Source organism: Alexandromys fortis, unplaced genomic scaffold (genome assembly GCF_014885135.2).
Source record: "Alexandromys fortis isolate MF-2015 unplaced genomic scaffold, M_Fortis_MF-2015_v1.1 scaffold_72, whole genome shotgun sequence".
NCBI lineage: Eukaryota > Metazoa > Chordata > Mammalia > Rodentia > Cricetidae > Alexandromys > Alexandromys fortis.
In genome coordinates, this window is record NW_026067969.1 from 1,391,448 (window position 1) to 1,406,793 (window position 15,346).

A 15,346-nucleotide genomic window follows, 5' to 3' on the forward strand; every position below is an offset into this window, starting at 1 on the left:
TTCCCCGGTCCTGGTCTTGAATCAGACCTGGGCTTTGAGCTGCTGTCTCTTCGGTGGGCATCATCCTAAAAAAAGAATTTAATTTTTTCTCTTCCAAGCACCTCAGTTTTCTCCCTCCTCAGGCCAGCACCGACCGGCTACTATGCTCTGCAGGATCCCGGAAGTGTGTGCCCCCCCTCCCTCCTAGGACACAAGTACTTCCTTAGAAGCCCTTCTTTCAAGCCAGGTGTAGTGGCCGCGCACCCTTAATCCCATACCTAGGGAGGCAGAGGAAGGTGGACCTTTGAGTTTGAGACCTGCCTGAGCTATAGAGAGAGATCCAGGACTGTCAGGGATACACAGAGAAGCCCTGCCTCCGGATGGGGGTGCGGGTGTGGTGGAAGCCTTCTTTCTTGCAGTCTACTGGATGGCAAGGTGATACAGCCTCTCCCAAGTCCCAGGCAGTTCAGGCTAGAGCTGCAGGGCTGGGGAGTTCCACTGGGTAGGGCTCCCTCTTCCCTCACCACAGCAGGTGTCCCACCAAAATAAATCCTTTCCACTCTGGGCCTCAGATTCCCTGTGAGCCTTGTGGATCAGTGAGAGGAGGAAGGGTTCAGGTACCCAGTATAAGAAGAGTTCCCAATCCTGGCTCACGACAGTCTGTGAATGCCCTGTGAATGCCAGAGGCTAGCCCTTTAAGATTCTTCTCATCCCCTTTGACCCATTTATCAGGTCACTCCCCATGCCTGTCTCTCCGTCCCTCCCTTTTAGGGCTGTCTCCTTAGTGAGAAGTATGGGTGCTGGAGACACAGACAGGGTGCCTTAAAACACCCAGTCTTGACAGCTTCAGCTGATGCCCCTTCAAGAGACCCAAGGCTCAGGAGTGAGGGAGCCTAGCTAGGGAGCTCAGGTCTCCAGTTTCAAGCAGCTCCCCCTGACCACACACACCAATAATTTTCCATACGACGACAGCCACTTGCTCAGCCCTCATAACAGCAACCAACCTGGCTTCCTCCTCCTCTGAGAATCGAGGACGCTGTCCAGACTCCAGTCCACCTCATCTGGAGTGTGTGTTCCCAATGCCGACCCCGCCATTAGCCTCTGAGGAACATAACCTGACAGGCTGGAACACCAGCCTTGATCCTTACTTGAAATATCTCTTTCAAGAGTTTTGTCAGTCAGGTGGTGGCGGCAGCGGCGGTACACACCTTTAATCTCAAGAGGCAGAGGCATGCGGATCTCTAAGGCCAGCCTGGTCTACAAGACCTAGTTCCAAGACAGGCTCCAAAGCTACAGAGAAACCTTGTCTTAAAAAAATAAACAAACAAACAAACAAAAACCTTTGTTATCTCTGTTTAGGGTTCCTAGAAGTCAAGTCCCTGGACTTGTAATGTTACACAGCACATTAGCGTTACACAGCACATTAGCGGGGCAGTTAGGATCGAAATCCAATTCCCTGATGAGGCTACTTGGACATCCCAGCCTGGCCTGAGATGGTAGAGACCCTAGGGTTCCCCACCAATCCCACCACAAATGGACAGACAATCCCATGCCTATTTCCAGGGAGACAAAACTCAGGGAGAACAGAGGCCAAATTCCTAGCGAGGGCCAGTCTCAGCGAGTCCTTACAGCCCCTCCTCAGCCCCTCCAGCATGGCCACACTTCAGGTTTCGGCGGCCATCCTGTCCTCTACTGCTGCAATGCCCTGGGCTGTACCGTCCAGGCTCACCAGAAACACAGGCCTTCCAGCACTGAAACTGACAAATTTATTGAAGTCTTGGAAAGAGCGGATCACCAAAGAATAAATAAAAGTCACAGGACATTTACAGAACCAACAGGTGGCCAAGGTCCTGGTTGGTTTTCAGGAATGATTTTGACTTACACACGGCCAAGCTTTGTGTCTGAGACAGACTGGATTCCCAGGACCCCCAGCCCAGCCTCCTCCAGTCCAGGAGACCTCCCAGTCTGGGCTGGCAGAGTCATCCCACCCCATCCCGCTGCACAGGGTCACAGTCTGTTTGGCAATGATATCTGTCATTGGCGCGCGACTCCCGTTCTGCTCCCGAGAGAGGATGTGCCTTAGGAGAAGAGGGAACTGCTCTCACATTTAAAGACTCCACCCTGGAGAAGGGACTTCAGAAGGATCCTCTTCCTCGACGCATTCCAGAGTAGAAAGATCTGGAGACTCCAGGGAGGGAGAGCTGTCAGCCGAGGTCTGCTCCCAGTTTTTGTCAGTGGCAGGGGAAGACACAAGCAAGTTCCATCAAAGCAATGAAACAAGTTGTCACCATTGTTTTCTGCCAGGACTTTTAGGGCCAAGGCTTGGGTCTCCCACCTTGTCGGAAACAGTAGCAAGGGCCCGGTTAACTGGTTCATAAAGGGAGAGAAATGCTTACAAAATGTGGTCAAGAGTCACTGGCCTGTGGGCAGCCACCAGGCAGGCCACCCTTGTGGCCAAGGAAGGGCTAAGGAACCCCTCAGGCCCAGGGAGGAGCCAGGGAGCCTGGCAGTAGGGCAGTCCCTAATCTCCCTCTTGGGAACTCTGTCCTTCCCTCAGAGGTCCCTGGGATGGACAAGATGAGGTAGGGCTAGCTGCCCACCCAGAGCCAGCACCAAGACCCCTGGATTAGAGCCAGGGGAACTGGGGGCCTCGGTCAGAACTGAGCGTGATCTACCTCATCCAACCAGGAGGCAGGGCTAGCGGGGAAGTCGGGGTAACCACCGCTGCTCTCTGTGGACAGATCAGAGCTGGGTCCATTTCCAGCCAGCACCCTCATGGGTGGGGGCCCACCTGGGGGCCCTGAGGGGACAAGGCCCAAGTTGGTGTCTGGGTATACCAGGCTAGAGAGGAGAGGCTGGGGACCGGAAAGATTCTGGGGGGCTGCAGGAGATGGGGGGATGCCATAGGGGCTTCCTGGGCGCAGCTCTCTGTACTGCTCTGGACCTGGCAAGCCTCCGTGTTCCAGCGCAAAGTTGCCGAGGCCTCCTCCTACAGGCCGGCCTAGGGTAGGGGTGGGCTCTCCGAGGCTGCTGTACAGGCCATTGGCAGGCCCCATGTCAGCCATGGACGGCTCATCTGCAATAGAAAAGAGAGCTCGGGTGAGAAGCTCAGCCCTTGGTCTGAGGTTCCTGCAGTGTGCTACCCGGATTGAGTAAGGGAGACTGTCCTAAGTAAAGAAGGTAGCGGTCAGAAAGTCTCTCCAGCTCTGTTGAAACTCCGAACAGCCTTTGGCTCCTCCTCCACCCCCTACCAGGAGCGCTTTCGGTTGCACTCTCCAAGGGAGGCTTTGATCTCAATCAGAGGCTTGCTATACCAGCCAGAACCCAGGGAGGAAATTTAGGGCCCCAGGGCCTGTGTTAGTAACCCGAGGTCACAATACAGCCCCAAACAGAAGGGGATATTAAGGGATAGGAACAGTGTTCTTGGTGTAAGAAATAAGGTTGGGTTCCACAGACGAGGGTGGAAGTTTCTGACCTCCAAAGTTGCAGTCCGTTGCTTCAAGAACAGCTTAGATCCTCCCCAGGAAGACAGCCGAGGGGTGGGGTGAGAGTCCCAGCCCACAGCTAGTTAACGCGGAGGGCTTACCAGTGAAGGAGACCTCCGCATCGCTGTCCTGTCCCTCCTGGAAGCTGTCCTTGTCGGACTTAGAGCTACCGCGGGAGCGCTTCATATTGCGGAAATACTGTCCCCAGCGCTGCCGGCCCGCGTCTTTCTTCAGTCTCTTTTCCTTGGCTCGGCGGTTCTGGAACCACACCTGGGGGGTAGGGGTGGTGAGTGGCCGCCCGGCTGCCCTTGGAGCGCAGGTGGCTCTTCTCTCCTGCGGGCCCGGGAGGGGGGTGGGGGACTCGGCCGAGTGCTGACCTGCACCACGCGCATGTCCAGGCCGGTCTCGGAGGAGAGCTGCTCCCGCACGTGGCGCGCCGGCTTGGGCGAAGTGTTGTAGGCGCTCTTCAGTGTCTCCAGCTGCTTGGCGGTGATGGTCGTGCGCGGTCGCTTGGCTGTGGCCTCGGCTTCTGCGCGGGACAGACGGTGAGGCCGGCCAACCCTCTCCGGTCGGCCGCACCAGCCTCACCCCAAGAGCCCCGCGTCGCTCTCCGGATGCCCATGGTGCCCTGGCTCCCAGGCAAAGGCTGCCGGTGGCCCCAAGTGCTTCGCTGAACGCGGAGCGCCAGCAGATGGGTTCTGTAATAAGAACCCGCCGTGGCGCGCATCGCAGCCAGACAAGGTCCTTACCCCCCTTATTCTAAGAGTTTGTGTGAGTTAGGCCTTCGTGGTCAATGCTGCTAATTCTTCATGGTCAAGGCTGCTAATTCTCCCAAAGCGGGCAACCTCCTGTTCCCGCCGACGCGATTGCTACTTGGGCTCAGGGAGCCTCCTGCTTAGTGCCTGGGACTTCAGGTCGCTCCACCTCCCAGCCTCCAAACCAATTCCCGTTTAGCCTTGGGGACTGAGAGTTTCCCTCACCTGCAGTGAGGGCCATTCCCGCCCACTGACCTCGCTGCTTGGCTGTTTCGTAGTCCGCCTTGCACACCAGCCGGCTGTCTTCCATGAGGTAGAACTCGTCCCCCGTGGCCAGCTGCCGCTTGCAAACCACGCAGGCAAAGCAATGCAGGTGGTACACGAAGTCCTGGGCGCGGCGCACCACCTGCGTGGGCGGGATGCCCATCTGGCATGCAGCGCACTTGGTCCCGAAGCGCCTGCGGGATGCACAGGGTGCGGCTCAGTGGAGCTGTACAGCAGCTCCTTCGTCCGGAGCGGGTCGCAAAGCCGCGGACGGCCAGGAAGACTCATGCATCTTCCGCGGAGCCACAGCACCCTGGGTAGCCTAGCCTGCTCCCTGCTCTTGGGAAAGGTCTGTTTAGAGGGCCATCTCCTTACCTGGGTCAGTACCCTCGGCTCCAAGAAGCCAGAACTTCCAACTCCCCAGATATTTAAAGAACAAAACCACATTTTAAGAGGGAGTATGTCTCATACAATTCTACAATTGTATTTGAATTATTCTATTTCTTTTTTTAACTTAACAACTGCTTTTCAAGATTTGCAAAACAAATTACCCTAAAAATTAATGCTGGGGTTGGAGGTTCAGCTGGGCTGGGTTAAGAGCACTGGCTGCCTTTCCAGGGGACCCGAGTTCAGATCCCAGCACCTACACAGCAGCTCACAACCATCTCTAATTCCAGGTGCAGGAGATCTGGTGCCTTCCTCAATCTTCTGAGGGCACCAGGCATGCACGTAATGCATAATTCGTACATGTGGTCTGTTACAATACAATAAAATAAAAAAGATTTTTAAAAATATCACGGGGAGCCCCATCCTGAGCTGAGCCAGACCGCAGGGTGCCCTACCTGTGCAGGGACCTAGTTATCGCGAAACTTGCTCCCAGCCTCTTTTCTGCCAGCAGTGCCTCCCTCTCCATTCCCCCCATGCTGAAGAGCAATTCAGCAGGCAGCTTACTTGAAGAAGTCATCTTTGCAGTAGACGCTTTCCCCGCGGCTGAAGCAGCGCTCAGCCAGAGGTATGTGGCAGTCACTGCACTTGAGACACTTGCTGTGCCAATGTCGGTCCAGAGCCTTAAGGATGAAGCGGTCCAAGATGTGCTGATCACAGCCAGCACACATCGGGATCTCTGTGGGTACAAAAATAACCCAGGTCATGGGACCACAAAGATGGGTGATGGCCCCTTCACCGGCTGGAACCAGCTGGCAGAGCTGCAGACTTCAAGGGCTGCACACCTTCCCCTACAGGCTATCCAGGGCAACAGAAGGATACTGTATCCTGCGGCACCCCTAGGCCTTGCTGCTGTCAAAGAAAACTGAAATAGGCTTAGAAATGTGTCTATAACAGGAGAACTGACCAAGCTGTCCCCTAAAGCCGAATGACCATTCCTCAAGGTGTCCCCAGGACCAGACAGGGGCATGTCCATCTCAAATGAAAAATCCTGCCCCTTGGGTGATCTGGAAATCTGGGACAGAAAATAGGAAACATTCTTACTAGCAAGGGCAAAAGGCCACCCACGGGACTTTATTGTCTTTGTGACTTTCTCAATGAAGAGCCTTGGCCTCACTCCACAGAGTTCCAGCAAGTGAGGCTGTCCAGCCCAGGCCCCTGCCTGCAGCCTCTGAGGAATAAACAAACACTGGCATCACCCTGAGTGGCTGCAGGTGTTTAGGAGTGACTGGCTACGTTTTTATGAGTAGGTTTGCTGCTCTTCGGCTCAGGCGTGAGTTAACTTGCATAAGGTGGCTTCACCCTCTACACCATCAGTTCCTCCAACACCTAAGTTCTCCTCAGTTCTGATCCCCGACCCCCACCAGACTTCCGGCCTCAGGAGAATCGGATTGGAGAAATCCAAAGCTGCTTTTCAGGAGCCAGGGAAACCCTGCGGGTGTGTGTGTGTGGGGGGGGGCTTCTTCATTTTCATGGGATGAAGAGTCCCTGATAATTTAGGAACGGTTTCTAGAAGGGAGAACCATGTGCAGGACCTAGGACCCACTCATAGAACCGTGTCACACCACCACGCCAGTGTCCTTACCTCTCTGACTACAGACAGCTAGCTTCAGACTGGCCTCCAGCTGGTGGGAGGGCTTAGAAAAGGAGGAAAAGTGTCCTACCGCCCTCCAGCACTGGCCACGAGCCTGCGACGGATGCTGTCCCGCATTAAACAAAACCACATATCCAAGAGTGGACATGGAGATCGTCTATAGTATGTCAGAACCACCACCACGAGAACCATCATAGGGCAGCAAGGATACCCAGAAAGGAGTGGGGGTGGCGGGACAGGCACTGCCTATTCAGCACCCAGGGACGGACAGCGCCTCGGCCGGCCAAGAAGCCCACGGCCCCGCTTCCTACAAAAGCCATCGCCCACGGTCAAGCCCCCCAGAGAAGCCACCCTGGACCTCCGCTTGCTTACGTTGCATGGCGACTCCAGCCTCCGCACAATTTCCTGCACAGAGCTGGAGGGCCCTGTGGAGCCTCCGGAGCCACCAGCGATCTAGCAAGCCTCCCAGAGCTTGGGAGCCTTGCTTACCAAGCTACCCTCCCTTTCTCTTCCTCCCCTCCCACCTCTTCCTCTCAGCCCCTGCGGTCAACCCCTCCCATAAACCATCGGAAAATAAAGAAGCAAGTAGGTCATATCCAACCCCCAGACGGGATAGAATCCTTTTCCCGCCTGCTCCGACCTTCTGCCAGTCTAACTGCCCCTTTCCCCATCCTGTATCCCATTAACCCGAAAACCCGGGAAGCGCTCCTATTCCCCAGAACCAAAGTCCTGCGAAGAGATTTGGTACCACCAAAAAACTAGAGACCCGGACAAGTCCCACTCTCCCCTGTAAACAGGTGTTGGCCACCTGCCTAATTTGGTAAGCTGCGGGTGAAGCCACCAAGACCCAAATCAGGGGAGATGTGCGGTTTAGCATGACCTGGCCTGATCCCTCTGAAATGTGGGGAGGGACTGGGTGAACGCAATTCCCTTGGAGACACTCTTGCTCCTTTATTCCAGGGCTTCTGGAAACTGCTTCATATGCTCTCTCCAGCTCAAGGGCCTCAGCCAGCTCAGAGCTGGGTTCTCCTAAACTGTTTCTGAGTCATCAAGGCTCCCGAGCCCGAGGACCAAATGCCAGGACAACACTGTACCAGGGGGCCCCACACACTTTGGAGGTTGAGGAGCCTTTGCCTAGCCGGGCCAGAACCCTTGCCCGAATGCCCTGGCTTCTTCCGGCCTACCCGCACAGGCCAGAAAAAAAGAAAAAAAAAAAAAAAACGAGGACATCTGAGCCTGTCGGTGCAGCCGCTCCGTCGGGCACCCACCTCGGCGCAGGTCAGCCCTCCGCGCCAGCAACGCCAGCAGCAGGTCACCGCTTGCCGATTCCCGGGCCGGGTCCAGCTCCCCTCGAGCCTCCATGGGGCCGGGGCCGGGTGCTGCTGCCTTCCGACCCTGAACTTCTCTTGGGTCCGGCGAGGCCACCGCTGCAGAGACTCCGAGCTGGCGTCGGAGCGACTCGTGTCGCTGCTGGGCGCTGTGCCCACGGGAGGCCTCGGGGCGCCAAGCCACGGGCCCGCGGAGGGCGGAGCGGCGGGGGGCGGGGCCGCGGGGCGGGGCTGGGCCGGGGTCGCAGAGACGCTCCCGAGGCCACTGCAGGCTCTGTGTGCCTTTGAGCCCGGAACCCGAGGTGCCCAGAAGCCGAAGGGCTTGCACTTCCCGAGGATGGACACAGCGTTGTGACCCAGTCAAGGCTGCTTTCCACAGATGCTCGTCCCTGCCCCGAAGCAAGTTCACTAAGGCTCCAGGAGGGCTGAGGTCCTGAGAGAAGGGTCAGGGGGAAAACGCATTCTCCTATTGCTCATGTTTAGTCTCTCAGCCCGAGTTGGAAAGCATTGGGGACCACACCTGGTCAGCCGAAGGGCAACCTGATAACCGCCGAGGGAATAAGGCTACAAAGAAACCACAGTAGAGCTGCCAGGATCCCGACTTGACGCCCCCTCTCCACCTCTGACACTTCCGGACCCCACCTCTGGAACTGCCGACCGGAGCTAGTGCAGGGAGAAGGAACGAATTTTAGGACCTCAGGCCTGGTGTTCCCTGTGGGAACACAGAGCCAAGGCTCTAGGAAGGAAGAGAGCTGAGGTGTGGAAGCCTCACTGCTTAGAACAATCCCTGCTGCTGGATTTCCACATCTTGCCCCATCAGAACAGGTGAGCCCACCAGACCCCATCCTCTCCTTGCATGTACCCTCACTGAGGACTCACAGGACCTAGTCAGGAGACAGGGCCGTGCAGTCACCAGCCATAAGTAGAACCCAATAGGTAGTAGGACCCTGACGACTGTCAGGGACACCCAGAAAGTGTTTGAGGAATCAGCAGGTTCCTGCCACCCTCCAGGTTCCTCAGCTTGCCCTGCTCTGTCTCTGTCCCTTAGACTGTGAACTCTAAGAGCCCGGGGTAGGAAGGATGAGTGCAAGAACCCAGGATTTCCCACCTGCTCCCGGCAGCACACCTGCTGCCGCGGCAAGAGCCCCATGCCTGCATTCACCCCTTCCTGTTGCTCCGTACTTTTTATTCCAAGGAGGTCAGAGACCACCAGCTTGGAGTAAAATGGGCGCTGGGTGAACTGGGATGTGAGCCATTGAGTGTCAGCTGCTACAGAGGCTGTGGGGCGGGGGCCTGTGTGGCTAGACTAGGGAAAGGGCGGCCACACTGCTGGGCATCTGGCTTGCCTCCAACAATGCCTCCATTATTTTCTAACGTCCATGGCAATGAAATGGCCCTTGGGGATCAGAGTTCAGGCGGAAGACTTGGCCTGGGGACCCCTGCTGTAAGCCAGAGCAGTTCTGGGAGCTGAGAGACATTTGATCTCTAGGGTCCTTGATGTTCTTTATTCTGCCCCTCTTGACATCACTTCAGACCAGCCCCAGATATTCCTGGGTCACTCTTTACCCTGTGGCCTCCCTGTACCCCCTGCCAGTTATCACCTTGTACCTTCTTTCTCTGCAGTCACTCCTATGCTACTCCCTCCTAGCCCCTCTTCTGAATTCTGTCTCTTCTCTCCTTCCCGCCTCGCATGGAGGCCTCTAGGTTGCAATGACTCTTACCTCGAGCCCTGCTGAAGGTACAGAGGGCAGCAGCTCCGGGGGCACCAGGCTGCTCTCGGTCACAATCAAGTTCCGCTTCTAGCAGCATGGCAGTCTCTAATCCAGAGGTTGATGCAGGGTGTTCCCTGGAGGGCTGGATTTCTTTAGGGCCTTGGCCCACGCACTGGAAAAGCGCTGTCCGCGGTGCTGAAGGAGGCATTAACGTGCTGGGCCCCCTCTCCAGCCTGCCCCGCCCCTCCTCTGTCCCCGCCCTTAGCCCCTTTCAGGTCTGGGCAGGCGGAGTCAAGCTGGCGTCACTCCAGGGCTGGATTTGACCAGTCTATGATATGTGGTAACCCTTTTCCAGGACCTCCCTTTACCTGCCACATAGTAGCTTAGCGGCTCCAACTTGCTCTGTTCTATGCCTTGGCTGGAGGCACAGAGTTCGCAGTATACGGGTTTGGGATCCTCAGGGCTGTTAGCTTGGAGCTTTGTCCTCTGATGGAGTAGACTCTAGGCCCAAAGGCTGTCTGCTACAGGCACAGGTCAGAGGCCTCCAACTGCTGCTGGTGGCCTTTTGAACTTTCCATACTCAACCACCTGTATCCAGTACTCTGCAGGCAGATTTTAGACCCTCCTCTCCAATTCCCACCTCTAGAAAACGGTCTTGTGTGCAAACCCACCTGCTACTGCATGGCTCCTCACAGAAGCTCCCAGATCCCTGCAGGGCAATCTCCTATCCACAAGCTGCCCCAGGATGACAGAGCAGGGACAAAGAGCAGAAGGGAAACTTGGTGAGAGCCTCAGCAGCTCCTGGGTTGGTTGGTCCCCCCAGGCTCTGGCAGCTAGGAGCAACTCTGTGGGTTCAGAATCAGCGTGAGGGTGTACATGCCCTGATCTCTGTACTTTGTTAACAAGGATGCAGGATCCGCAACTCTCAGCCACAGTACATTCTCACTCTTCATTTCTTCTTGGCCTCTGAGCTGTCTGCCCCAAAGCCTCTAGCTTTTTTACACAAGAAATTCTAGAATTTCAGAGTTGGGACTGCAAACTAGAAGGGAGCAAAGGGCTTAGAGCCCTCCCTGAATTCACTTAACATAAAGCTTCTCAAATTAAAAAAAAAAAGTATAACAGCTTCATTAAATGTCAGATTTCTTTATTCTTAAAATGTGCACAGTAGAGTTTACTTAAATACAAAATGTACCCTTTCTTTACAGGTAAGAAATTTCATTGACATTTTCATGCCAACTGGCTTTTTAATCAAAATCTTTGCAATAAAAATAAATAAACATTTAAATTACTGAACTACTATATCCATTAATTGCAATACATCTCTTAATACTTCAGACCGTAGAAGAACAGACCGTACACCTGGTCTAAAGGTAGATCCCAGGGCTGAGCAGGGTCCTGGAGGAGAAATGCAAACCTTCTCACTGCAGAATGGACAGTCCAAACAGGGATGTATGTGGCAAGTTTGTCCCCCAGAAGGGATGACCTGGGACTCTACAAGAGCAGCTGAAAGTAGGCTCTGCCCAGTGTGGGCTTCTTCAAACATCAGCATGTCAGGCCTTGTGTGGTACTGTGGCAGCCCTGGGGTCACAGTTAAAGAAGTCACCCTCAGCAATGTCCCCAGATGCAGTTTAACATGGACTCAAAGTATTTCTCTTTGGAGCTGTGCTTACACAGGCCTGGTTTTAAAGCTGACAGACCAATGGTGTCCCAATAACCTAGACACACAGCTACCAATACGGACAAGCTCATGTGTTTTTTTTTTTTTTCTTTTTCATTTGTTTGTTTTTTTAAAAGCACAGGATTCCAGGTTTCAAAGAAACCTCCTGCCACAGGGAAGTGAAGCAAAAGGTTCAAGTGGCTGGACCTAGGCTATGCCTGCCCCAACAGGGAGGCCTGGCTCTCAGAACTGATTCTCCCATGTGATGGAAGGAGGGTAACAACAGACCAAGGAGACAGCTGTCCAATTTTTTTTTAAGTGGCAGCAGGAACATTGATAATACAGGGTCTTAAATGATACCCATGTGATCAGCTGTCATTGGGGAGGACGCAAATATAAAATATAGAATATGCAAAGTGGAATGTATATTTAACTAACCAAGTCACACCCTTGTGGGTTCACAGAGGTACACACATTCATCAAACACACACACACACGCACACACAGAGCTAGCTTGCTTTATCCAAATAAAAAGAAACTCCTGAGCCATGACGGGTCTCAGCAGGAATGTCTCCATAAATGTAGTCTTAGTCTATGTTTTTAAAAAAGTCTTTAGGCACAAGTTTACCTTTCAGTGTTTTGGGATTTTACAAATAATATATTTAAATAGTTTAATTTTAATTGGTTTGTTTTAAAGTCACCCTAAAGGCCAGGAAGCTTTGTATGCAGGGGCCATTGCATGTGCCCAACATCCTGTGCCCCCACCAGTGCCTTCTGCAGTGTACATGAGACATGACAGGGGCTCTAGAGGCTTCCCAGAGATGAAAACTCTCCCAACAGACCAATACTCACCACTGTGCTTTGGGCAGAACCCCACCATGTAGGACCAGAATTATACTACAGCCTGATTGAGACGGCCCTCCTATCTACTGTCACCACCCTTCCCTTTCTGAGCTTCTAAGTGTCTCACTCCCAACCTTATTTCGTAAGAAACAGAGAAGCTACAAAACAACTCAGTGGCATCTAGGACATGAATCCCACAAGGTGACCAGACCTGGAGCACCCTGAGCTCCCATGAAAGCGCCTGAGGCTTATGAAGGAAAAGCTACACAGCTCACATCTGTGGCAGGGTGTGTGAAGTCTGGAGGCCTCTGTGCTTTGGCTGTTCATCACTGGCCACTGTAGATGTGAGGCCTCATGAGAGAGCAGCAACGTGGATGGCTATGTGCTGGACCTGCCTCCTTCCGGCCTACAAGGGCAAATACACACAAGGCTGACATGGAGGCTGGGAAGGTGAGGACAAGGTACCAGCAAGGCAAAATGTTCCAGTCAAAACGAAACGAAACGAAACGAAACGAAACAAAACAAAACAAAACAAAACATGCTCCTCCAGGCACCATGCTGGGCACATTTCCAAAATCCCTGATCCCAACATTAAAGCTGCAGGTACACGGGTGATTTCAAAGGCTTCTTCTGTGTCCATGGCTGTCCCAGGTGCTCTACACAGCTGGGTGGTAGAGCCGAACTTTCCATCGCTTGGACCTCACTCGGAAGAAGAAATACATAATCATCAGGAACAAGGAGGAGGCCACATAGAGCACCACACAGAGGCTCATGTCCAGGCTGGAGAAGCCAACCCCAAGGAAGGGCACAGCTGCCTTGGCTTCTTCAAGTGCCTGGAGCCCCTGGGGGCTTTGGAGTTTTAGATCCAGCCTGTGGTGCAGGCTCTTGGAAAGGTCAATTCTGGGGCCCAGCATGTGGGGTGGACGGAGACTCTCAGCATCCTGATGTCCCCAGGGCTTCCCTGAGGGGTTAAGACCTTCACCCTCTTCCTGCTCCCTGTCACCAGGCCTGCCCTGGTCCACAGAGTAGGTATCTACCAGGTTGCCCCTGCTGTAGTGCTGCTTCAGGAACACAAGCACCTGGTCCTCATTCCAGCTGTCCAGACCTTTAATTTCCTCATGGCAGGCTGGGCAGAGGTCTGGAGTAGGCCATGGAACCTTTGGGAACTTGGGATCCTCGCTCAGATGGCCTAGGTGGGAGGCAAGGAGAGAACCACAGAGAAACCTTTCAGCCATAGGATGCTAGGCCTCACCCTATCCACCACTAGCTGTGTCCCTGTTTCCCTCCTTCCCCTGCTCCTGGGTACCCAATGCATGCCTCTTCTCTCTGGCAAGTGACCACATCTGCACACAAAGGAGGGACCCTGCATTCTGTTGTAACTCGCCTAGACCCTCCCTCTTTCATGGGTCCATGAAGTTCTACCTTGTGTGTCTTCCTCCCCAACCCCTTTGGTATTTTCAAGACAGGGTTTCTCTGTATAACAGCCCTGGCTGTCCTGGAGCCCAAACCCCAGGCTGGTGGTGAGACCGAGGAGCAGGTGAGGAATTTTATGAGCAACATCACATCAGACTACACAGCCCCTTTCCACTGTGGCCTCATGATGTGGGCACTCGGGGTTGGGGACAAATGACAGCAGGGCCCTGGACTGGGCAGGCCCAGCTGGTGGAGGGGTGGGGGGGGGGAGCTGGGAGGGCTTAGGGAGAAATCCCTTTACAAGGGCCACGCAGCAGCGCCTTGAGACAAAGCAAATCCGCCACACGAAAGGCACCGTCTGCTTCTGGTGCCAAGAAAAACCAATTTTCTTTAGTGCTTTAGTTGTAATATGTTTTATAATACAGCGGATTAAACAAAAACCAAGAGTTTAGCGACATTTTCCGTTCATCTCTATTAAATTCATTTCTCAGTAGAATTACTCTTAAGTCTAATTTTAATCTGCCACTGATTTTGGAATAGAAGGAATTACTTAACTCTGACAGACTACAAGTGCCCTCTATTTAGTTTTCTTAAAACAAAATCACTTTGTGAGGTTTGCTTAACAACTTGAGACTTGTGTGCACATAGACATGACTGTGTGTGTCAGTGTGTACACATTCTGGTAGAAGGTCTTCCTCAACTACTCCCTGAGGATCTTAGGTTCTGACACAGGGTCTTTCACTGAACCTGAAGTTTGCAGATTTGATTGGGCTAGACTGGCCAACAAGATCCAGGGCTGTCTCCTCCCTAACTCCAGAATTATAGATGTGCTGCTGCGCACAGCTTTTAGTTTTGTGAGACAGGGTTTCTCTGTGGAGCCCTGGTTGTCCTGGAACTCCCTCTGTAGACCAGGTTAGCCTTGAACTCACAGAGATCCTCCTGTCTCTGCCTCCCAAATTCTGGGATTAAAGATGTGCACCACCTGGCGCAGATATTTTAAGACATTGACTAAGATCCTCGTGCTTGTATAGCAAGAATTTTACAAGTTGAACTAAATCTCCAGCCCCTGGAAACATATTTTAAAGACACTAAAAATGTTTAGTAAAATTTCTATAGCTTTCCCCCCACCCCAGAGTTCAGAATTACTGGTGGTAAAGTTGGGGAGGGGTAAAAGAGAGGGGGAGATATGGTTGAAAGAACCCCAAAGCCAACAGGACACAGTGGCATGAGACGCCCAGAACAAGCAGTGGCGAGAGGGAACCAATCTTACTCTACCCAAATACGCTGATCAGGCACCCTTGGCAGCCTTGAAGTGGGCTGGACCCTCCAAATCCAGGCTCAAAGTATGTGCTGGCTAGTGTCGGAATAGCAAGGAAGTGGCAGGCCTCGTACCTGCCAGGCGGCTGTTCACCATGTTGTGCTTTCTCCAAAGCCAGAGGACAGCTTGGTCTGGGGTTTTCACAGAATTCATGGACTCCTTAGCCATTTCCTCAAAATGCTCACCACATTCTTTACACCCAAAGAACGTGTGAATGTATCTCCTTATGGTCTGCAACACAGCCTGGGGGTCATCTTCAAAACCTGAAGAAGGAAGAAGGCCATCAGTGATGCAAGCCTACAGATTACCAAACCCCGGACCTGTCACATGGCTCAAACAGGAAGACTCAGGTAGCATCCAGGAACATGGAGTGGCTCCAAGTGTCCCCACAGAGGACCCATGGCATGGGTTTCCCGATACCAAAAGGCAACTGGGAGTGTGAAGTCTGCTCCCACTGCATGAGGAGAGTAGAAATCACACCGGGCATACAACGCTAGTATGGGTGCCAATATCGAGAGAAACAAGCCCCAATAATCCAGACGTCTCAATCCCCA

The 15,346-nt window shown here is 53.5% G+C and overlaps 2 protein-coding genes across 3 annotated transcripts in view; both read right to left on the reverse strand.

The window, feature by feature from the left end:
• Positions 1 to 2,633: 2,633 nt before the first annotated feature.
• Positions 2,634 to 9,658, reverse strand: Lhx3 (LIM homeobox 3). Of its 2 annotated transcripts, none has more exons than XM_050155347.1 (6): positions 9,571 to 9,658; positions 5,435 to 5,606; positions 4,475 to 4,677; positions 3,842 to 3,993; positions 3,566 to 3,734; positions 2,634 to 3,055 (listed from the first exon to the last, which is right to left on the reverse strand). In XM_050155347.1, the coding sequence occupies exons 1-6, from the start codon at positions 9,656 to 9,658 to the stop codon at positions 2,634 to 2,636; spliced, it is 1,206 nt and encodes a 401-aa protein (XP_050011304.1). The 2 variants fall into 2 exon arrangements, with proteins under 2 accessions (XP_050011304.1, XP_050011303.1); XM_050155346.1 differs by lacking the exon at positions 9,571 to 9,658 and adding an exon at positions 7,790 to 7,883.
• Positions 9,659 to 11,311: 1,653 nt separating this feature from the next.
• Positions 11,312 to 15,346, reverse strand: part of Qsox2 (quiescin sulfhydryl oxidase 2) — a 29,740-nt gene continuing 25,705 nt past the window's right edge. Inside the window, exons 11-12 of the mRNA XM_050155174.1 lie at positions 14,867 to 15,055; positions 11,312 to 13,250 (exon numbers count right to left, since the gene is read on the reverse strand). Coding sequence (XP_050011131.1) covers positions 12,718 to 13,250; positions 14,867 to 15,055 — 722 coding nt within the window. The 3' untranslated portion in view covers positions 11,312 to 12,717. The remainder of the gene's footprint in view (positions 13,251 to 14,866; positions 15,056 to 15,346) is intronic.

Bases quoted from the DNA above. Each gene is read 5' to 3' on its own strand.
- Lhx3 (XM_050155346.1), bottom strand. From the start codon at position 7,883: ATGGAGGCTCGAGGGGAGCTGGACCCGGCCCGGGAATCGGCAAGCGGT. The intron at 5,607-7,789 runs GTGGGTGCCCGA...TTGTACCCACAG, and splicing joins GAGGGCTGACCTGCGCCGAG to AGATCCCGATGTGTGCTGGC. The intron at 4,678-5,434 runs GTAAGCTGCCTG...TGCATCCCGCAG, and splicing joins TGCAAAGATGACTTCTTCAA to GCGCTTCGGGACCAAGTGCG.